Source organism: Drosophila mojavensis, unplaced genomic scaffold (genome assembly GCF_018153725.1).
Source record: "Drosophila mojavensis isolate 15081-1352.22 unplaced genomic scaffold, ASM1815372v1 contig_136, whole genome shotgun sequence".
Classification (NCBI taxonomy): Eukaryota; Metazoa; Arthropoda; class Insecta; order Diptera; family Drosophilidae; genus Drosophila; species Drosophila mojavensis.
Genome location: NW_025318667.1, coordinates 9,502,676 through 9,521,556, shown reverse-complemented (window position 1 = coordinate 9,521,556; position 18,881 = coordinate 9,502,676). Strand labels below are relative to the sequence as shown.

At 39.9% G+C, this 18,881-nt stretch overlaps 5 protein-coding genes and 1 long non-coding RNA gene across 12 annotated transcripts; 3 read left to right on the top strand and 3 right to left on the bottom strand.

The window, feature by feature from the left end:
• Positions 1-181: 181 nt before the first annotated feature.
• On the top strand, positions 182-996 carry LOC6585068 (translation machinery-associated protein 16 homolog). Its single transcript, XM_002010672.4, has 3 exons — positions 182-275; positions 333-705; positions 771-996. Exons 1-3 carry the CDS (start codon positions 273-275, stop codon positions 938-940), a joined length of 546 nt encoding a protein of 181 aa, XP_002010708.2. The 5' UTR covers positions 182-272; the 3' UTR covers positions 941-996.
• A 458-nt stretch (positions 997-1,454) lies between these two features.
• LOC6585067 (cytochrome c oxidase copper chaperone) lies at positions 1,455-2,118 on the top strand. 2 transcript variants are annotated; one of them, XM_002010671.4, is made up of 3 exons: positions 1,455-1,565; positions 1,651-1,831; positions 1,924-2,118. In XM_002010671.4, the coding sequence occupies exons 2-3, from the start codon at positions 1,680-1,682 to the stop codon at positions 2,006-2,008; spliced, it is 237 nt and encodes a 78-aa protein (XP_002010707.1). In that variant the 5' UTR covers positions 1,455-1,565; positions 1,651-1,679; the 3' UTR covers positions 2,009-2,118. The 2 variants fall into 2 exon arrangements, with proteins under 2 accessions (XP_002010707.1, XP_032588528.1); XM_032732637.2 differs by having other exon boundaries at positions 1,468-1,565; positions 1,627-1,831.
• Positions 2,119-2,561: 443 nt separating this feature from the next.
• Positions 2,562-4,183, bottom strand: LOC6585066 (microsomal glutathione S-transferase 1). Of its 2 annotated transcripts, XM_032732630.2 has the most exons (4): positions 3,798-4,183; positions 3,686-3,721; positions 3,058-3,137; positions 2,562-2,975 (listed from the first exon to the last, which is right to left on the bottom strand). In XM_032732630.2, exons 1-4 carry the CDS (start codon positions 3,960-3,962, stop codon positions 2,723-2,725), a joined length of 534 nt encoding a protein of 177 aa, XP_032588521.1. In that variant the 5' UTR covers positions 3,963-4,183; the 3' UTR covers positions 2,562-2,722. The 2 variants fall into 2 exon arrangements, with proteins under 2 accessions (XP_032588521.1, XP_002010706.2); XM_002010670.4 differs by lacking the exon at positions 3,686-3,721.
• Positions 4,184-4,237: 54 nt separating this feature from the next.
• LOC6585065 (microsomal glutathione S-transferase 1) lies at positions 4,238-5,938 on the bottom strand. The gene is made up of 2 exons (XM_002010669.4): positions 5,176-5,938; positions 4,238-4,490 (listed from the first exon to the last, which is right to left on the bottom strand). Exons 1-2 carry the CDS (start codon positions 5,400-5,402, stop codon positions 4,238-4,240), a joined length of 480 nt encoding a protein of 159 aa, XP_002010705.1. The 5' UTR covers positions 5,403-5,938.
• Positions 5,939-9,744: 3,806 nt separating this feature from the next.
• LOC122757453 lies at positions 9,745-11,458 on the bottom strand. 2 transcript variants are annotated; one of them, XR_006357490.1, is made up of 3 exons: positions 10,834-11,458; positions 10,411-10,765; positions 9,745-10,293 (listed from the first exon to the last, which is right to left on the bottom strand). It is a non-coding gene; the product is annotated as an uncharacterized LOC122757453 (long non-coding RNA). The 2 variants fall into 2 exon arrangements; XR_006357489.1 differs by having other exon boundaries at positions 9,745-10,765.
• A 94-nt stretch (positions 11,459-11,552) lies between these two features.
• Positions 11,553-15,718, top strand: LOC6585064 (lipid storage droplets surface-binding protein 2). Of its 4 annotated transcripts, XM_044009534.1 has the most exons (5): positions 11,553-12,077; positions 13,397-13,834; positions 14,261-14,308; positions 14,725-14,897; positions 15,112-15,436. In XM_044009534.1, the coding sequence occupies exons 1-5, from the start codon at positions 11,864-11,866 to the stop codon at positions 15,253-15,255; spliced, it is 1,017 nt and encodes a 338-aa protein (XP_043865469.1). In that variant the 5' UTR covers positions 11,553-11,863; the 3' UTR covers positions 15,256-15,436. The 4 variants fall into 4 exon arrangements, with proteins under 4 accessions (XP_043865469.1, XP_043865463.1, XP_043865472.1 ...); XM_044009528.1 differs by lacking the exon at positions 14,725-14,897 and having other exon boundaries at positions 15,112-15,718; XM_044009537.1 differs by lacking the exon at positions 14,261-14,308.
• Positions 15,719-18,881: the final 3,163 nt, after the last annotated feature.

The window sequence follows — 18,881 nt, the reverse complement described above, 5'->3', positions numbered from 1 at the left end:
ATGAAAATTTTGACAAAATGCGTGCAAAGGAAAAAAGCTTTTTATTTTACATGAATTTTAGCAACCATAGTGGAGAAATTGATAACTTTCTTACAAATGTGGACAACAGGCTAAATATTTTATAGCCAAACGGCTACGCGCGCAACACTGCAAAGATTTTCAAACCAATCGTATGCTTATGACGCTGGCGCCCTCTAGCGACAACAGCTGTTGTTGAAATATCGTTAGCTACCAAGCAGCTGTCAGCAAACAAAAACAACGTGATCAGCAAGATGGCAAGTTGCAGCAAATTTTAAAAAGTAAATAAATAATTCAATGTCTATAAATTGCAGGCGAATTTACGTAAAGAACTGGAGAAATGCAAACACCCCAACAGTCGTAAGACTAAGGCGTTAGGCAAAAAAGCGCGCAGACAGAATAACAAGCACAAAACCCGCCTCGGTCATGCGATTAAAAGCAATATAATGGGCGAGAAGCTGAGCTGGTTTCTCGGCCACATTGATGAGGAGCGCACGACGCCGCTGAGCCCACAGGAATTTGAAGAGCTAATTGAGCTCTACCTGCATAGGTTCGACGAGGAACTGCAGCAAATAGCGCTGAAGCAATCGATAGGGAAAAATCGCGCCAATCAGCACGCAGCTCGACAAGATGTCATCAGAATAACACTGGAAAGGGAGCGCAATGAGTACCAGAGCGGCGGCATGGGTAAGAGCAGGACAGACTATAAATTATATATTTCAATACATCACATCACAAATTTGCTTTCACAGAATTGCTTAACCTGTGCGATCCGGCCAAATTCAAAATGCTGATTGATTGGGATGGCAGCGCGTTGAGCGTTCAGCATTTAAAGCTAGATTTGGTCTCACACAATATGCTGCAGCGGTTGAAGCAGTCAGCGGCAGCCAGCACCAGCGCGGAACAAATGGAAACAGTCTAAAAACCCATTCATTATAATAATATAAGCAAATTTCAATAAACATGTAGTAAACAGTAGAGGTGGAAATACACAAAGTAAATAGCTAGCTTGCATATCGATAGTAGCAGCGATAGTTGACCCACGCTGTGCGCTTATGCACAGTGATGCCAGCCGTATCTACAAAAAAGCTACATATATAAACATTTAGTTACGAATTATCCCTATGTATATCCCTATATATATGTATACTACTATAGATATATACTTAAATATATAATGCTTATAAATGGGCCCTTTCCTGCCTGGTTCTAAATCATATATTCTATTAAATAATTGTCACTGCTCACACATTACATTTAAATACTTACACAGCATACAGAATATATTAAACATTAAGACACACATACTAGAAAAAACACTTACAGCTTACGACTTAAATTGCATTTACTCTTCCATTGAGAGTGCATTCAAAATTTGACTATAAAAAAGCTGAGCTGACAACACTGTTGAGCACGTGTGCTGCAGCGACGTCTATCGATAGGCAAATAAACAATCAGCTGTTCGTCGCGTGCGTGTGTGTGTGAACTTGAAATTTGTTATTCGTGTGAATTGTGGTGAAATAAACTGCACAAATTTTTTAATTTAGGTAAGATTTATTACATAAACAAATGCCAGCACAAGCAGAAGTGCATCCGATTCACCTTAAGCCCACATTTATTATATTCCCCCAGTCTCTGCGTAAATAACATACAACATAACAATGGGCAGCAGTTCATCGAAGGGAGTCGGAGTCGTGGAGACCGCCGCCGCAACTACAGCGACAAATGCAGCCGCCGCCGGCGCCGGCGGTGACAAACCCAAGTGCAAAGCCTGCTGTGCCTGCCCCGAAACGAAGCGGGCACGTGACCAGTGGTAAGTAAAAATGCGATGACGCAACAAATTTTGATGTTGCATTTACGTTTGCTTTCGGTAGTCTAATCAACTTGTACTTTTGCAATTTGCAGCATTGTGGAGAACGGGGAGGAGAACTGCACAAAGCTGATCGAGGCACACAAGCAATGCATGCGAGATGCTGGCTTCAATATCTAGGAAGCTAGAAGCTGGGTCGGTGGAGTACTACTTAGCATAAGGCAGCGGCGTCTCCCCACCCACTGGCGCGTTAACTTAAATTAATATCCCAATTTTTTTTTCGTTTGTTATATCTCAAGCTAATTATAGTTAATTTAATTTAAAAAAACAAAAAAGCCAAAATTAATTGAAACCAAACGCAAATTTTCGTTTTCATTATTTGCACGTAAGAGTGCACAAATTGCGATATATGGCACCTGTGACGTCAGAGATTATCGCGTTGTTCTTAACTGGTTCCTCAAATATTACGGTCATCCGTCTTATCAGCTAGTTAGATTAAATGAACGAGTGTCCGGTTCATGGTTTGTTTACATGTACAAACAAATCGTGACGCGAGAGCAGCGAGAGATCTTGCGTTTCTATCCTGTAACTGTGACGTCAGAAATTCTGATGCTTCATAATTTTATTCCTCACTTACTCTTCTACTGCTCTAAGATTGTCTGCCAAAGAGACATTTTATTTAAGCAGAAAATGTTCCACAGCTGTGACGCCTTAAAAAAAAAACAGAGCTTCGTCAAGTGTTACCTTTTATTATGTAACGCATGCATATTCTAAAAAAAAAAAAAATCACTTAAGCTCTTCAGCCCTAAACCTATTTGTGCTGCCCTGGCCGATATGACTATGTGACGTCAGCGCGCGCAAGCTTTTATGGCGCCAGTTTTGAAATTTGTACGCTCAAATGAAACGCAATGTACGCAAAGCCACAACGGCAGCCATGTAGAAGGTAATCAGCAGCATCGTGGCAAAGGCCAAAATTCGTGATGGCTGCGGCACTGGGTAGAGAGCATAGACGAGCGTGTGGACAATGCGTGCAATAGCAGCCACGCGGAACAGATTGCAGGCCACGAGAGGATTGGGGTTGGTGCACACATAGATCAAGGCCATGATGAAGTATGGCAAAATATTCTCCATATCATTGCGATGAGCTCTACAATGAGAGAGAAAGAGAGAGAGAGAGGGGGAGAGAGCACGCTGTCAATCTGTTCAAGTTGGCTGTTTTGCATACCCACCTTCGCACGCGTTCCACATGTGGATCATCGAACTGCACTTCAATGTTCTTGAAAAACAGATCCTCTTCGTTGGGAAAGACCTGAAATGTGGTGGCAGGCAAATGGAATTAATGGAAGGCGCTGGTTGGAAGGGTAACCACTTCCACTTAATATTATACGCATTAAGTAGAGTGCAAGCGAGAGGGAAAGTAAAGAACAGCATTTAAATATAAATGAGTGAATGAGAGGGTGCGATTGCCAATTTTGCAAAATGTTGTCAAACAGCTCAAGCATATACATACACATACATACAAGCATGTGTGTGCATTAATGTATACAGTATTATAATTTATCTGTATACATATATATATACATGTTTTTACATGCATATGTATGTGTGAACGTTTAGTTTCCAATACGTTGAAAGAATATAATTGCATTTGGTATTTATAGAAACAATGTTGTTGATGAGAGCGAGAGCAGGATCGTGAATGGAAATGCGTCCCATACACTACACAGTTCAGTGGATGGCGCGCAGTGGCAGCGAGAGCGAAAGTATTCAAAAAGCAAGCAGAGTTCCAATTGGGCCCCATACACCGCACATTATTTATGTATGTACATAGGACTATTTCGAGCATGCAGGATTTACCTTGCGCCGCACTGCCAGCGGCACCAGACCCAACAGCTGTGAAATTCGAAATCGCATGAATGAGCTGCAGTCGTGTGTGTGTGTGACTGTGTGTGGCACATCCAGGACTTACCTTGTAGCGGAAGCGCTGCAACGCCGTCAACAGGGACATGAGCAGCATCTTTACCACCAAGACTGTGGCCCAAAAGAGATAGCAACAGAAGACAGGATTGTCCAGTGTGAGCAGCTCCATATTTGTCAGCTTATCATGCATCGCAGGAGCAGATGTGTTGGACATGTCGAGCGTCTGTTTTCTGTCTGTGCGGCTAAAGCGTACTTTGGCAAGTGATCCAATGCGGAGTTCCAGTTCCAACTCAAACAGCGCAGCGCCAACTAGTCAAACTGGTTCCAAGCTATTATTTATAAGTGTGTGTGTGTGTGTGCGACTAGAGAAGCTACTGACTAGGTGACTAGGCAAAACATAAAATGTTAAACGGCTCATAAATCCAACAGCTTCCTCTCCTCCTCTCTCTCTCTCTCATTCTCTCTCTCTCCATCTCTCGACCCTTCCGTTTAGATATATTTGATGGAACAGATGAGCACATAGACCGCCTCGAAGCACATAATGCTAAACGTGATGAAGAAGCAGATCGCTCGTGTCGGCTGCGGCAGCGGCAGCACAGCATAGAAAATCGTGTGCAACAGTCGAGCGCTGGCTCCAATGCGTATCAGCAGCTTGGCGGTCAATGGGTGGGGGCCGCAGGCCACATAGGCTAGGGTCATTAGCAAAAAGGGCAGCACATTCTCCAAATCGTTGCGATGAGCGCTGCAATAAGAAATAGATAGTATGAGAGAGAGAGAGAGAGAGAGAGAGAGAGAGAGCAGGGAGTAGGAAAAAGGATCCCACACACTACATTCAAGCAATGCAAAAATATTGCAATTAGTATTATTATATAATTATACATTTACATGCATAGGATTGTATAATAAAACATAGATCTCTTTGTTTAATATAATAAATATACATACATAATCATTTATTGCTCATGGCCTAACTGAATTTTATAGCGAAGCTGCTCAAGTGCAATTATGACGTGTGTGGGACAGGCGCTCAACAAACTGCAAGGCGAGAGTGAAAGTGTGTGGCCCACACACTACACATATATTGGCGAGGCAATTAAATGGATTTTTAGCTCAATGAAATGAAATTATTTTGAAGCGGGACATCATGATAATGAATTGCATATTAGATTATACAATTAAATCAAATTCTATTTAATGCTTTGGTCACAATCTAAATATGCGGCAGATCGCATGATGCGCTGCTTCTGGAGCGTGGATCACTGTGTGACGTCACTAATGGGCTTTTAATGGCTTTTAAGAGCGTACGTGACATATACATACATACATATGCACAGACATTGTATAACACATTTAATTGAAATTTTTCATCATATTTTATTTTATTGTATATACATAGGTATGTATTTATTTTTACTTTTTGTACTTACCGACGCACTCGCTCCACATTGGGATCGTTGAAACGCACATCTGTGCATCGGCCCACCCGCAAATCCTCCGGATTGGCAAACGTTTTGGTTTTAATGCGCTGCCTGGCTGTCAATAGAGACATGCATAGCATTTTAAGTATGAGCAAACTACTCCAAAATAGATAACAGCAAAAAACCGAATTCGATTTGCTCAGCAAGGGAGCTGCGGGCATGCTTTCGGTCTCCATCTTCGACTGGAACTGAAAACCCTTTTAGGCCGTTATAATTAAGGCGACATAACGGTGAAGACAGCTGCTGGCGTTCACAGTCCCGCGCCCTCCACTGTGCCCGCCTCTGCCACAATCAAGGCTCTGACCTGACCCAATAGACCATATAGAATCGAATAAATACCATGCCAGGTTCTCACCTGCATTATTTATCGCAACAATTAAATTAATAAGTTATTTGCTTTAACTTTTCATGATTGCCTCCTCACTTATTGCATTTGTTTACTTGCGAAATTGTGGCAGCTAGTCAATGAATTAATTAGGTCAATTCATCAGTCAGTCAATTAATCCAATCTGTCTCCTTCTTCGGATTGAATTGGGGATTGGATTGTCGCCAGCATACAAATCGTATCAAATTTTGTTGTTTATTGTTGCAGTTCACACGCACGCATACACACACATACACACACTTGCACACAGACAACAGTTCTAGAATTCGCACATCCAAAAATAAAAGATCAAGGTTGCGTTTAACAAACAACAAAAGACAAAAACAAAAAATATGAAAAAAAAAGAAAAAAACTTGCGCTAACAGATGTGTATGCATACACATAGGCACGCACGCACATACATACATACAAGTTGACATACAGACAAACAGATTATTATAATAGACAAAATCAAGAATTCAAATGGCAACGGAAGCGTCCAAATAAGAAGCAGCAGAAGAGAAAATCAACAACAATAAGAACTGAAATTAGTATTGCTTAAATTCAAAGTTCAGCCGGCGTATGTGTATGAATGTACATACACACATACATATGTATGTATAACTATCAGGTCATATTTTCATGCAAAGCTTAGTTAACCGTTTGTCATTGAGCAAGCAGCGAGCTGTCAAACACCACAACGCAAATGAAATGCAAAAACAAATTCGCACAGATTTGTGTGTGTGCAAGTAAGCGAGTATACAAACATACATACGTGTGTGTGAATCGTCTATGTGTCTTTGCAAGTACTTCTGCACTCATGTTGATCTACTGCGTGAGCTGTAGACGCGTGTGGCATGTCAAACTGTACCCCAAGATGGCAACTAATGGCATGCGTATGTGTATACATATGTATGTACATGCATATGCATGTATGTATTTGTGTATGTATGTGCGATGTGACGTACGCCAAGAGTTGGTCTTTGCTCTTGTCTAAATTTAGTCAAAAGAGTAAAGAGTTTCATGCTTGTTTTTGTTTTTCGTTTTTTTTTTTTTTTTTTTTTGCGTTGCTGTTGCTGCTGCTGCTGCTGCTGCTGCTGCTGCCGAACAAATTAAACTCGCGCTCTACCACTCATCGAATTTTCTCAACGCTACGGCGCGACGCCGGCAGTGTCGCTGCTGCTGCGTTGTCGCCGTCGTCGTCATTAGCCACGCAGACGGCGACGCTAGCCGCGACACGTAGAGCGTCCAAAGTCCAACTGTCTGGGTGCTTTTTTTGTTGCTGCTGCTTTTGTTTTTGTTGTTGTTTTTTTTCCTTTGGTCTGCTTTATGACGAGTGGCGTTTAACATTTAAACGAGGCAATCAGAGGGAGAGAGAGAGAGTGACTGTGAGAGAGAGACAGAGCTCATGCATGATATACAGTAGAAGGGAAGAACTGAAGAGAGTCAGAAAAGTATTTTGTATTTAAGGATAATAATTTACAGTAAGGCTAGCCTAACAGTTAATTTGCAATTCTTTGCATGCGATAAAGTTTGCATAAAAATAGGCCAAAGTAACTTGAGTTCTAAGCCAGCTATGGAGTTCGGACTGATGTTGAAAACTTTCTCAATAATTGCACAGCGTTTATTTATGTACATAAGTAATGTGATGTATGTACATGCATATGTTAATTGTGTACTGCAATTCGTTAAGCTGACTTTCTACATAATATTTGCCTTCTGGAACAAATAATATCCACAGCTGTTTAGCACGAAAAATAAATTATAGAGCTAAAACATCACCTTGGATTTTAGTAATAGTCTCTGGTAACTCGACAGGTAGCCAACATCTGGCATTAAAATTGCACTCGACATATGTATGTACATTTGTAATTGTATATATATGTATGTACATACTATATCTCGAGTACTTGCGAAGCGATTTCATAAAGCTTTCAAACATTTCTAAGTCTTCAGCTGAATAAAAATGAATTTATAAAGCAACAAAGCGTAGCTACTTTATTACTAGAAACTCACGACGCACAAAAAATAAAAATAAATAAAAAAAAATAATTAAAAATATTGTGTTCTGAAGAGCACTATATATCATCATATGATAAGAATTCTGTTTTGACAGACATTCAGCATTACGATATAATTCAACCAGAAGAAAAAAAAAACGTTTCTTAACTTATCAAAATTGAGCTTTGGGTACACACTTTTCGTTGTTGTTGCTAGCAAGTGCGATAATGTCTGGACGAAGAGGAAGAAGAAGAACAATGAACTTGCTAGCGACTCATCCAAATTACGCATGATTAACGTAATGAATGTGGCGGAATTTCTACCCGAACAAAGTCCAAATTTATCATCATTTTATTTTTATTTCATTCTCATTTTTGGATACACAGAAACACGTTGGCACTGAATTGGGTTAATAGTAGTACTAGTATATGTACATATACATATATAGGTATATAATATATATATATATGTATATATAGGAAAAGCCTTGGCAGCGCAACACATGCTGCAACATCTGGCATATGAATTGCAAATGAATTCAGCTGCTACTAAACTCTGGACTTTAGATACTATGGACCCCATAGTATATATATGTATGTGTATATACTAGATTTCTATGTACTTGTATATACATTTACATATATACATACATGTATATTGCACGATAAGAACGATGAGTGTCAATAACCGACAACGTAATGCCTATTTGTAGCGAGTGCATTTGATATTGGGATGTGTGGTTGCTTTACGACGTAATCCATAGATAATATAACGCAATAGCCATCTGGCTAAACAGACATACATACATATGTAGATATGTGCATACGTATGTATATACATGTGCCAAATAAATTAGAAGGCGGTAAGGAGCACAAATTTAATTTACATAGATATACATTGTAGAGCTAGAATATTCATACCTATATAAACTACATCACAGAGTCATTAACTAAAAAGTTAGATTTGATGCTTATGTAAGAGTACGATAAAGACATATGCAGTTATAGATATAGTTCAGATAGTGCAGTTTTTCAGTGCTTAGTTTACTTAACCACTTTATGATGTTTTCACAATGTATTTCTATCCAGGCGTTACTAAAAAGTTCCTCCTTTTCTTGCCTCACTTCTTCTTCTTTTATTACTAGAGAAACTTCTTCTTGCTCCGTTCAATTATTTCCTTCTCATCTCCACTGGTTTCTGCTTCCCTGCTGGCATTCCCTGTAATCTTTATCATGCTCTGCTTTGCTCTATGCATCTCTTTTACTCTCCATACTCTATCATCTTTTCTTCAACTTTTACTTTGTTCTCTTGTTTGTTTTTTATGTAAAGTGCGTTGCATTTTCATTTAAAAGTAAATCTTTCCGGTATATCCTAAACACAAACTGAGTCTTGATCTCAATTTTCGATTTGCATATCTAATTGGTTGATCTAAAATCGAGCTAAGTCCCAGTAAGAAAAGGAACCGTCAGAAACTTCATGAATTTCGAAAGATCGCTTAAATGGATCCATCAGATAATAACAACTCCATGTAATATGAAATAAAATAAATATTAACCAACATTGTATGAACATGCTTTGATTCACGCTTTGTTTAGGTTTTTTTTTTTTTTTTTTTTGAGACGTCTATAAACAATTACAAGGTACCGTTATGGCATTTTTAACTGTCTGATTTGATTTACAATGTTGTAAATATTTAATGGGGTACGTAGTTTTGTAAGTGCGATAAGTCGGGGCTCAAAGTCGACCGAATGAGTGTGAGAGGGCGGGCGCGGAAGGGTGATAGCGCTATCTGTATAATCATTAAGATATCGATATCGGTAATAAGCATCGATAATTAGCACTTCGATTGGATTATAGCGCAATCCCCGCTATGATGACAACGCAAATGAGTTGAACTTTGGAACAGACGGTGATACCAAATGCGGTTTGTGGCCAGACGACGCACAGTAAAGCCAGTGAACGGAACTGGGCCACGTATCAGACGCCTGATTGGGCGTACTTCACTTAGGGGCCAGCGTCTGGGGACGCCTTATCTTTGGACCCAGACGGCTTTTAGGCTAGGGCGTGGCAGTTCAACATGTCTATGGTATACCCATTAGCTATGACCGATCTGTTTCCGTATTTCAAGCTTAACCGATAAAGATAAATATTAAAGATAAACCAATATACCGATAAATATCGATACCGTATTTATTAATTTCTGAAGTTATCCCGATAAATGAGACTATATATTCGAAGTGTATATTTTATTCTATATGTCAGTGAGATCATTGTGTTATCGATAGCATCCCATTTTCTTCCACAATTTTATGAAATGTAGACTTCGAATTGAATTTATTTATATTATACTCTTTATATTAGATAGCTTTTTATAATGCGAATGCAATTTGTAATTCGCTTACAAAACGCATGGGTTAGACGTAGATTATTCGAGCCTTATATTACTTCAATTATACCTGATTTTAAAGTATCTATCTGATCGTTTAGTCGATCATTCGATAAATATATTATTTGTATTGAATTGCTGATATTTGATATAATATCTGTGCATATCTAGCATGTGTGAATGTGAGATCATGTAAAGTTACTGCTACAGGGTATTCACTAGTCGTGCAGCTTATGCTGTAGCATTTCAACGCTTAGCTGTTCGTTTGTAGCACAAGTCATTTAGTCAGAACCCGTTGCTTGAACTTTGGAACTGCGCTGCAATTACATTGAGCAGAGCAAATATTACGTATACGTATATGTTAAGTTAAGTACATACATGTGTGTATGTATACACATAGGTATGTATATATATGTGTGTAAGTACATACGCACTTGTAATACGCCAGCCATGGCGCCATCTCCGTCTCTGATGACATGATCTTCTATTCTGTTAGTGTTGGTCAAGCACAGTGCACTGCGTGTTATCGCGGCTGTATGTTCTAGTATTCTGTGTTGGGTCAAAGGTCATGCACGCACACACACAAACACAGCAAAACAATTGATAATAAATGGTTGTGTGCGGGGTGGAGGGGGAATGCTCTGCGTGTTAATCTAGTTGTCAAGCATTGTGCGTCCTCTCAAGCGTGTACTCTCCCGCTCTCCCGCTCTCCCAGTCTCTCTCTCTCTCTTCAGTTTGTTCTCTTTGCATGCACTCTCATTTCGATGCTCTCGCGCCATCTGCCAGCATCTGGTTCGGTGTAATTCCAATTATGCAAATGCCAATTGGAATTGCATGCTGCTTTGTATCATATTCACCTGACCGCCCGTTCAGTCTACCAGCCAACCAGCCTCCCGGCGGGCACGCCCATTGCAAATGCAAATAAACACTTTGTATGTGATTACACCAATTTCGAAACGTCATTTTCACATGTTGAAATACAATTCAAGTCCAAAGTAACAATGCGACACTTACCAACACCGCTTGCATGAGACGTTCGCACACAGTGCATGCAAACAGTGAACGGCCAAGCAATTAAAATTCTAAACGAGCAATATTGTTGTCAAACCTAATTGCTAAGAACAACTTTATTAATCGAATTTGTTCTCATCAGAAAAATCAAATTCAATTTTGCCTACATTTGCAATTGATTTCCTCTGCTCGTTTAATCATTTCGCTTTGCTGTTCTCGCTCTGACTCTCTCTCTCTCTCTCTCTCTCCCCCTCAATTCGCCCGGCAACAGACGCAGACTTTCGCCGTCGACTGTCGCTCAAGTGCAGTATTGCAGTGCAGCTCTGTCGGCGTCAGCAGCGCTGGCGTGCCCGCAAGTCCAAAACTCAAAAGGCAGCGATGAGAGAGCGCTGCGCACGCTCCATCTCTGTCTGCCTCGACGTCTCTGGCTCTCTGTTGCTCGCACGCTTGCGATACGTTTTGGCGCTCGCTTCGACATCGCCGTCGCCGTCGTCGTCGTCGTCGTCGTCGTTGTCGTCTTCTGGAGGAGAGGCCCTCATAATAAACCAGCCGCGCAGCTTGTAAGTCAGTCAGAAACGCGTTGAGTGCGACAGCGAGCAGACGTACCCAGTGTAGAAGAGATCGTATATATACATATACACACACAGGCCCCCCACACACACATATAAAGAGCCCCCTTTTCAAGTTCTTTAGCTCGTGGAATTGACACATACTCAACAATACATACATATAAGATTGTCTGCCTTTTTTTCTTTGGTGCCACAAAAGACGAAAAAAGTGCCGTGCTAAAGCATAAAATCAAATAAAACTAAAAAGAAAAAAGTGAAAATTAAGCAAGAAGCAAAAGATAGAGAGAGAGCATATATTAAAAGCAACATGGCAAGTGTAGAGCAAAAAAATGCAACAGGCAACACCAACGGCAACAACGGCACAATAAAGCCGAATATCAACGCTGTGGCCGAGCCAACTGAGCCGCCAAAGGATGCAAAGGATCTGTTGCCGCACTTGGAGTCGCTGGAGCGCATCATTAAGTTGCCTGTGGTGAATGCCGCTTGGGATAAATCGCAAGATGTCTATGGCAAAGTGAAGGGTAAGTGTCTTAGCACCTCTTCTCTCCATCTATCCGTCCCTCGCCCCCTTCCAACATTTTGTAGTGCATATCAGCGACCATGTGTTTGGGCTATGCAAGTGCATTGAACTCGAGCTTAGCTGCCGGTTAACTAACGGCAAATCAATGGCAGTGCAAGTAATTGTAGACGACTTCGAGAAAAAAAAGAAGAAGAAGAAAACGAAACGAAAGAGCATTCAAAAGCAAAAGCCAAACCTCCGTTGCTTGAGCACGCCCAAAGCCGCGACTGCGGCTGCTACAGTGACAGCGACAGAGACGGCGAGGGCGAGTGCAAAGTTCGCCATTTTGAGTGTGAATATTGCTTGACGAATTCGCCGTGAAGTCGAGACTCGAAAAAGTTTAATTGAGCCGGCAAATTGCAATTGGCCATTGCCAAATTGAAGCCAATTAAGCTCAATTGAACTAGCAGTCGATATAACCGCAGCAGCAGCGGTAAAAACAACAACAATAACACCACCAGCAGTAGCAGCAGCAGCTGCAGCAACAACAACAACCATGACCTGCCGTCAAAAGCGGGCGAAATTCTTTCACTCATGACGCGGCTCTGCGGCAGCGTGCAAAGTGCAAAAACAACCAAATTTACATAACTTGACAATTTGTTGCCAGCCCAACATATTTTGTTTCTTTCAATTTTTATTGCGTGTGTTTCGCTGTGCGTTTTGTATGTGTATGTGCGTGTGTGTGTGTGTGTGTGTGTGTATGCTATGAATAACTTAGGAAAGTGCAGTCAGTGGCGTGGCCTACAGGGGGCGCGCGCACAAATTGTCGCCGCAAACGCTCAACTATGTATGTATGTATGTATGTGAAAGAGAGTGGGAGGAAGAGGGCGAATGAGAGAGCATGATTGAGTGTGAGCATTGGACTTTTGACTTGTTTTGCGTTTTATTTGATTTGTTTTGTGCTACCTACGAGATGAAAAATTGTTGTTGATGACTAAATGGGCAGCAACTATTAAAGTCTCACTAATGGCAAACAGCTAAAAGCTACAGTAACAACAATAACTACAACACAACTCTGGCAACTGCGCAGTTGCTTATCAATCAGGCAACGGCAACAACTGGCGATAAGGCACAGTTCTCGAGCCGAGAGTCAATTGGGCGTGGATGGGGGTGGGCGGGGTATTGCAGCTGCTTATCAGTCGGGCCAGAGCTCAATTGTCACTGTTTAAAAAGCCTTTATAAAATATTTATACATATGTACACATATTCAGATAGTCTCATAAATTATATTCTTCTCTATCTCTCTCTCTCTCTCTTTCTCTGTCCCTGTCGCTCTCCCAGGCAAAAATCGCGTCTTCAATTGGGCCTTGAATGCGGCCGAGGATTGCGTTGCACGCGCCGTGACCACAGCTGCACCAATTGTGAATCGCTTGGACCGGCCCATCGCCTATGTGGATCAGACACTGGTCAAGGGCATCGAGACACTGGAGGTTAAGGCGCCGATCATCAAGGACACACCGCAGGAGATCTATGCCCAGGCCAAGAACAAGGTCATCGATGTTGTTCAGCCACATTTGGAGCGTGTTGTCAAGTTCAAGGCAGCGGGTCAACAGAAGGCCGCCTCACTCAAGGATCTGGCCTGGCAGAAGGCCAACGAGGTGCTGGCCACCCAATACGGCAGCCTCGCTGTCAATGGGGTCGATACGACCACAGCTTTGGCTGAGCGTCTCCTCGAATACTATTTCCCCAAAAGCGAATCGGACATCGAGGAGGATAATGGTGAGTAAATCCAGAGAAGATGGATACTTCTAGCTGGGCTACAGACTGCAAAGGGGCATTTCCAGGGTATGACTCAAGTATGATAGACCTTCAGTTTGTACGAGAGAGCACATCTCAGAGCCAATAAATACTTCAACTCAATCTTATCTATGCGAAAAATATAGTTTAATCTCAGATTTCGATAGATCAATAAAACTCGTAATAGGGTCAAATATAGAAATATATGTAGATTACACATCAAATACTTTCGCTGTAGACTCGCAGTTTTTTCCCAGAGTCCGATTTCCGTCTTTTGTAAATAGATTCCTCAAGCTTCATAGCAAACCCTGGAAAATGCCCACACTTTTGGCTTCAATAATTGTTTCTAGTTTCGGGTATCCCCGCTTCCCGACCTAAATAAAGCGTAAATATTTTTAATTCTCACAGATAAACAAAAAGCTGTCGTGCGAAATGGCAAAAGTGCTGAGAATGACAGTAAGTGAGAGCCACACTCGTCCTATAACTAATCCAAACAAAAAGAACACATAACCTAACCCAAACCTAACCCAACCTAAGCCTAACCCCAACCCTAACCCTCACCCTGAACCTAACCTAAACCTTAAACTTAAGCATGTCTGCTTGTTAACCAAACCGATGCATAATTCTAATAGATTCTCAGACTTAGTTCAAGTGGGTCTCAAGTTGCTTATTCCCTAGGGCCATATCCGACATTCGTCACATTGTGATTAAGCAATTGTCCTTAACTAAGCATGCAGTTTTGACTAATTTGCTAAAAACTATCTTATCTCTCTCTCTCTCTCTCTCCCTCTCTTTCTCTATGTTCGTCTGCTCTCTGTCTCTCGCTCACTCACACTCTCTATCTCTGTCGCTGTCTATCTGCTCTCTTGTAGTTAATGTTATTGGGGAGCCCGACTATGATCAAGAGATTGACACTAGATTCTTAATAGCCGCCTCGACGGTATTTTTGTCCATGTCGTTGAAAATCATAACCGAAATTGTTGAGTACATTAGAAGAAATCCAGAGATCGTAGGCATTATCGATAGGGAAATCAACAACCTAATGGTAAGCACAAAGCGCAAAGCACAATAACAACTATTAAATAACCAAGAGAAAATTAACAAGCGATTAAATATCACGAATATTCTCATACTAAAAACAAACAATAACTTTTGCTTATAATTCGCAAACAGTTCAAGCATTTGCCCAACACTTTTTTGGCTTTATTCTAATCATAAAATTAATTTTGATTTTCTTCAATTTGTTGTTGTATTTTTAGTGCCAGTTCCCGCCAGCGAGGACCCCGTATTACACACAGTCCAGACCGTCGGCCGCTTATCCAATAAGATCTCGCGTCGCGTCTATAGAAATGTCTCCAGACAGATCAAACAGGTCCAGCAAGGCAACATCAACGACTATCTGAGCTCGCTGATAGCCGCCTTGAAGCTGCATCAATATATCAATTTCATAAACTCATCGATGGGCACAAATGTGGAGCAGTCGACGCTATCGAGCGAGAACTGTACACCCTATGGACCCAGCAGCAGCAGCAGCACCAGCACCAGCACCAGCGCCGCCAACACCAACAGCAACAACATCAACAACATTAACAGCAACAGCGCAAACAATGCCAAGAGCAAAGTTGCCGTTGCAACGCCATCTAGCGTACAGTAGAAAGATGTGCGGCTGCCAATGGGGTTTTTCTTTGTCGGGTTGGCTCTGATTTAAGTTGTCGTTTTTTTCTTTTCCTAATCAGTAGAAGACGGAAAGGGAAGACGTCTTAATAACCAGCCCACCCTATTATACGCTTCTCATTTGCTCTTATTTAGTTTTATATATTTTATGCCTCTTTTCTTTGCATATTAACTATTTTTTTTTTTTTTTTTAGAAGTGGCCTAAGCACACACATATACACACAGACACACACACACACACAAAAGCAATTGCTTTGTAAATATTTATTTGAAGTAACACACATCTCTCTACACACACACACACACCTAAACACAAACACACACACACACACATATATACGCATATCGATATAAGTTGTAGTTGTTAAACGTTTTTAAACACAATTTTTTTTTAGCTGTGCTAAAACTTAAAAGCGCCACCTGGCGACCATGTGCCACACACATGCATTCAATGAAGAATATAACAAGAGAAAGTCCAATACGAAAAAAAAAAACAAAAAACAAAAAACAATTCTGATCAGAAATTATGCTAGATATACATATTTAACGTATGTATACGCATCTTTATATATACATATATATATATATAGTATATAGAAATATATATATCTAAAGCCAACTCCCCCCCTCCTAACCTATGCGTTATACTATTTAATGATAAACAACTGAATTATAGTTTATATGTAGCTAGAGCGAGATAGAGAGCTCGCCTAATGAAATATATATATACATATATATATATTTATATATATGTAATACTGATGTTTTAATTATGCTTAATATATAACATATTCTTAGCTGATGAATTATGCTTTAAATATATGGAAAAGTATATATACATACATATATATATATACAAATTATATAAATACCTTTGAGCTAACAAAAAAATAAAATAAACAAAAACAACAAAAAAATACAATTAAAAATGAAAAATAAAAATGTGGAAAAAAAAAATTAATGAAAATGGTGAATTATGAATTATGAACGTGAGGCGCAGATAAGTTGATGACGGGGTCTTAAAAACTTATCAGGCGAATGGCATTAAATATCAGTTCAGAGTAACCACTCAACAGATAAACGTTATACACACACACTGTTATACTGTTATACAGGAGTGTTCGTGTGTGCGCCTGGAGTTGGTCTGTGCCCCAATTTTAAAATGATTCGATTTGCTCCGTTTCCTATTCCAAAGTTCTTTTGCATTCTTATTTTTCCAGGGCGATAAGGCGCGCCTAGTTATATAGCCTCTATATGGTATATGTATATACGGGCCGTATGTCAGTTAATATAATTGTTGTATAATTTGTTTGACTTATCATTTTTGGCACTTTCTACGAAGTCAGTCGATGATTCCCAAAGAAAAACGTACCAAAGGTACAAATTCCTCACGCTCTTCCTAACACTCGCACCCCCTCTTACTATCCCTTATCGTTCACTTTACTGGGCCGCACTTTAGCACAAATTAAATTTGATTTTTGTGGAGAAAAAAAAAAAGAAACAAAACAAAACAAAACTAATAATAATTACAACCTTTGCCTTATCAGATAAACAAAATTCTTGGAGTTTTCCTTAGTGGTTGCCTAGTCGTAAATCAGAACTATACTATATACTATAATGGCTATATGTCTCGTATGTGGAATTGAATAGAAGAAGCTATCTGTATTTGGCGTAGCTCTCACTATATACTCTATGCCTCTATATTATATTTAGAATTCTATTTGCGTTCATTTAACTAGTGGAAAAAGTTTTCTATTTTTGACAAGAGCTTTCTACATACATACTTAAGTTTTGGATCAGGCTGAAATATTTCCACTCGATCAGCTATCTAAATTTCACATACACATCCATTCGCGAACAGCTACAGATACATTTGTATCTTTTTTGTTTTGGTCACTACTTTCTATAGAAATTTGCAAATATTTGACCGTTCCAGTCATCTATTTATATATTCGTCATCTATCTATCTATTTATCAATTATGCTTAGGATTGTATTTTAACTGTTTTGATTATCTATCTACGGTCAAGTCGATTTAAGCTCATATTAATATTTGCATGGAGTGCTTGACTTACTGATTGACTGACTTTCTGATCGACAGAAGAATTGAATGACTCATAGACTGAATGGCTTATATGATTTATCGATCAATTCACGGATGAATTTATCGATTCAAGGATTATAAACTTAGTGACTGATCAAGTTAGACGTCTTATTAGTTGATTGACTGGCTGACTGTTTGATTGACTGACTGGGATGACTGGCTGACTGATTGATTGACGGAATCGATGAATTAGAAATAGTCGACCATCTCATAGTTCCATGGATTTATTAACTGTTGTCTTATAGTTTAATTGACTGATCAGGTGATTGATTGAATAACTGACTAATGCGATGAGCTAAGCAACTGATTGACTGATTGATTGCTAGAGGTACCCACTGATCCCATATGTTACGTAACTTATAGATTAATTGTCTGATTGATTGACAGACTAACTGATTGATCTATCATTCCATAGTTCATGTCGTATCATGCAACTGACTTATGCAATGTTCGAACCTATTGATTATTGATAAAGTTCTATTGATTGTGTCATTCATAAACTTAGGATTTGTCCACTGGCTGAGCCCACTGATTGGAATGCCAATCGTTTTAGCAGAAAAGAGATAGAGCGAAAGATATGAGTACATCTGGATGTACAAACATATAACTGTCTCGCGAATGACGTGCAATAAGCATTTTGATTTGTGTGAGCTTGTTTGCTCGTGATTAAATTGCACGGTTACGAATCGTTTTCTTATCAGAGACTCGCTCACCTGGTGCCGGAGTGCCAATTTCTATATGTGAAGTTCAATGGGGACCTATTTATAGAGCGGGGCCTTAGATAGCGCCAGAGCATAGGGTACAGGTCGTCTAATCACAAGCGGGGCGAGGTACTATTCGCTACAGCGAATTCTCTCAAGTATTTCGAGAATTTCGATAATGAGCCAAAGCGATAAATACAAAAAAAAATAAATAAAATTTTTTAAATAAAAAATCATATATATGTATGTATGTATGTATGAAAACAAAATACGAAAAGTGAATCTCAAGTTCGCTTTCGCTCATTTATATGCCCGCCGGCATCTAAGTTAATTTTCGTTTTGGCCATGGAAGCTGCTCAGTCGCATAGTCGGGATGCCAATTGGAGTCCAGACGAAAGCATTTAAGGATCGGATCAATCAATATGTATGTGTTATGCCCAAAACCGAAAAGCTCTCGATGTTCGAACAAAGATTCTTCAGCATGTTGTACATATCATATAAATTCTTGATGATTGCTCCAAAGTTGGGTGTATGCACTTGATGATCGAATG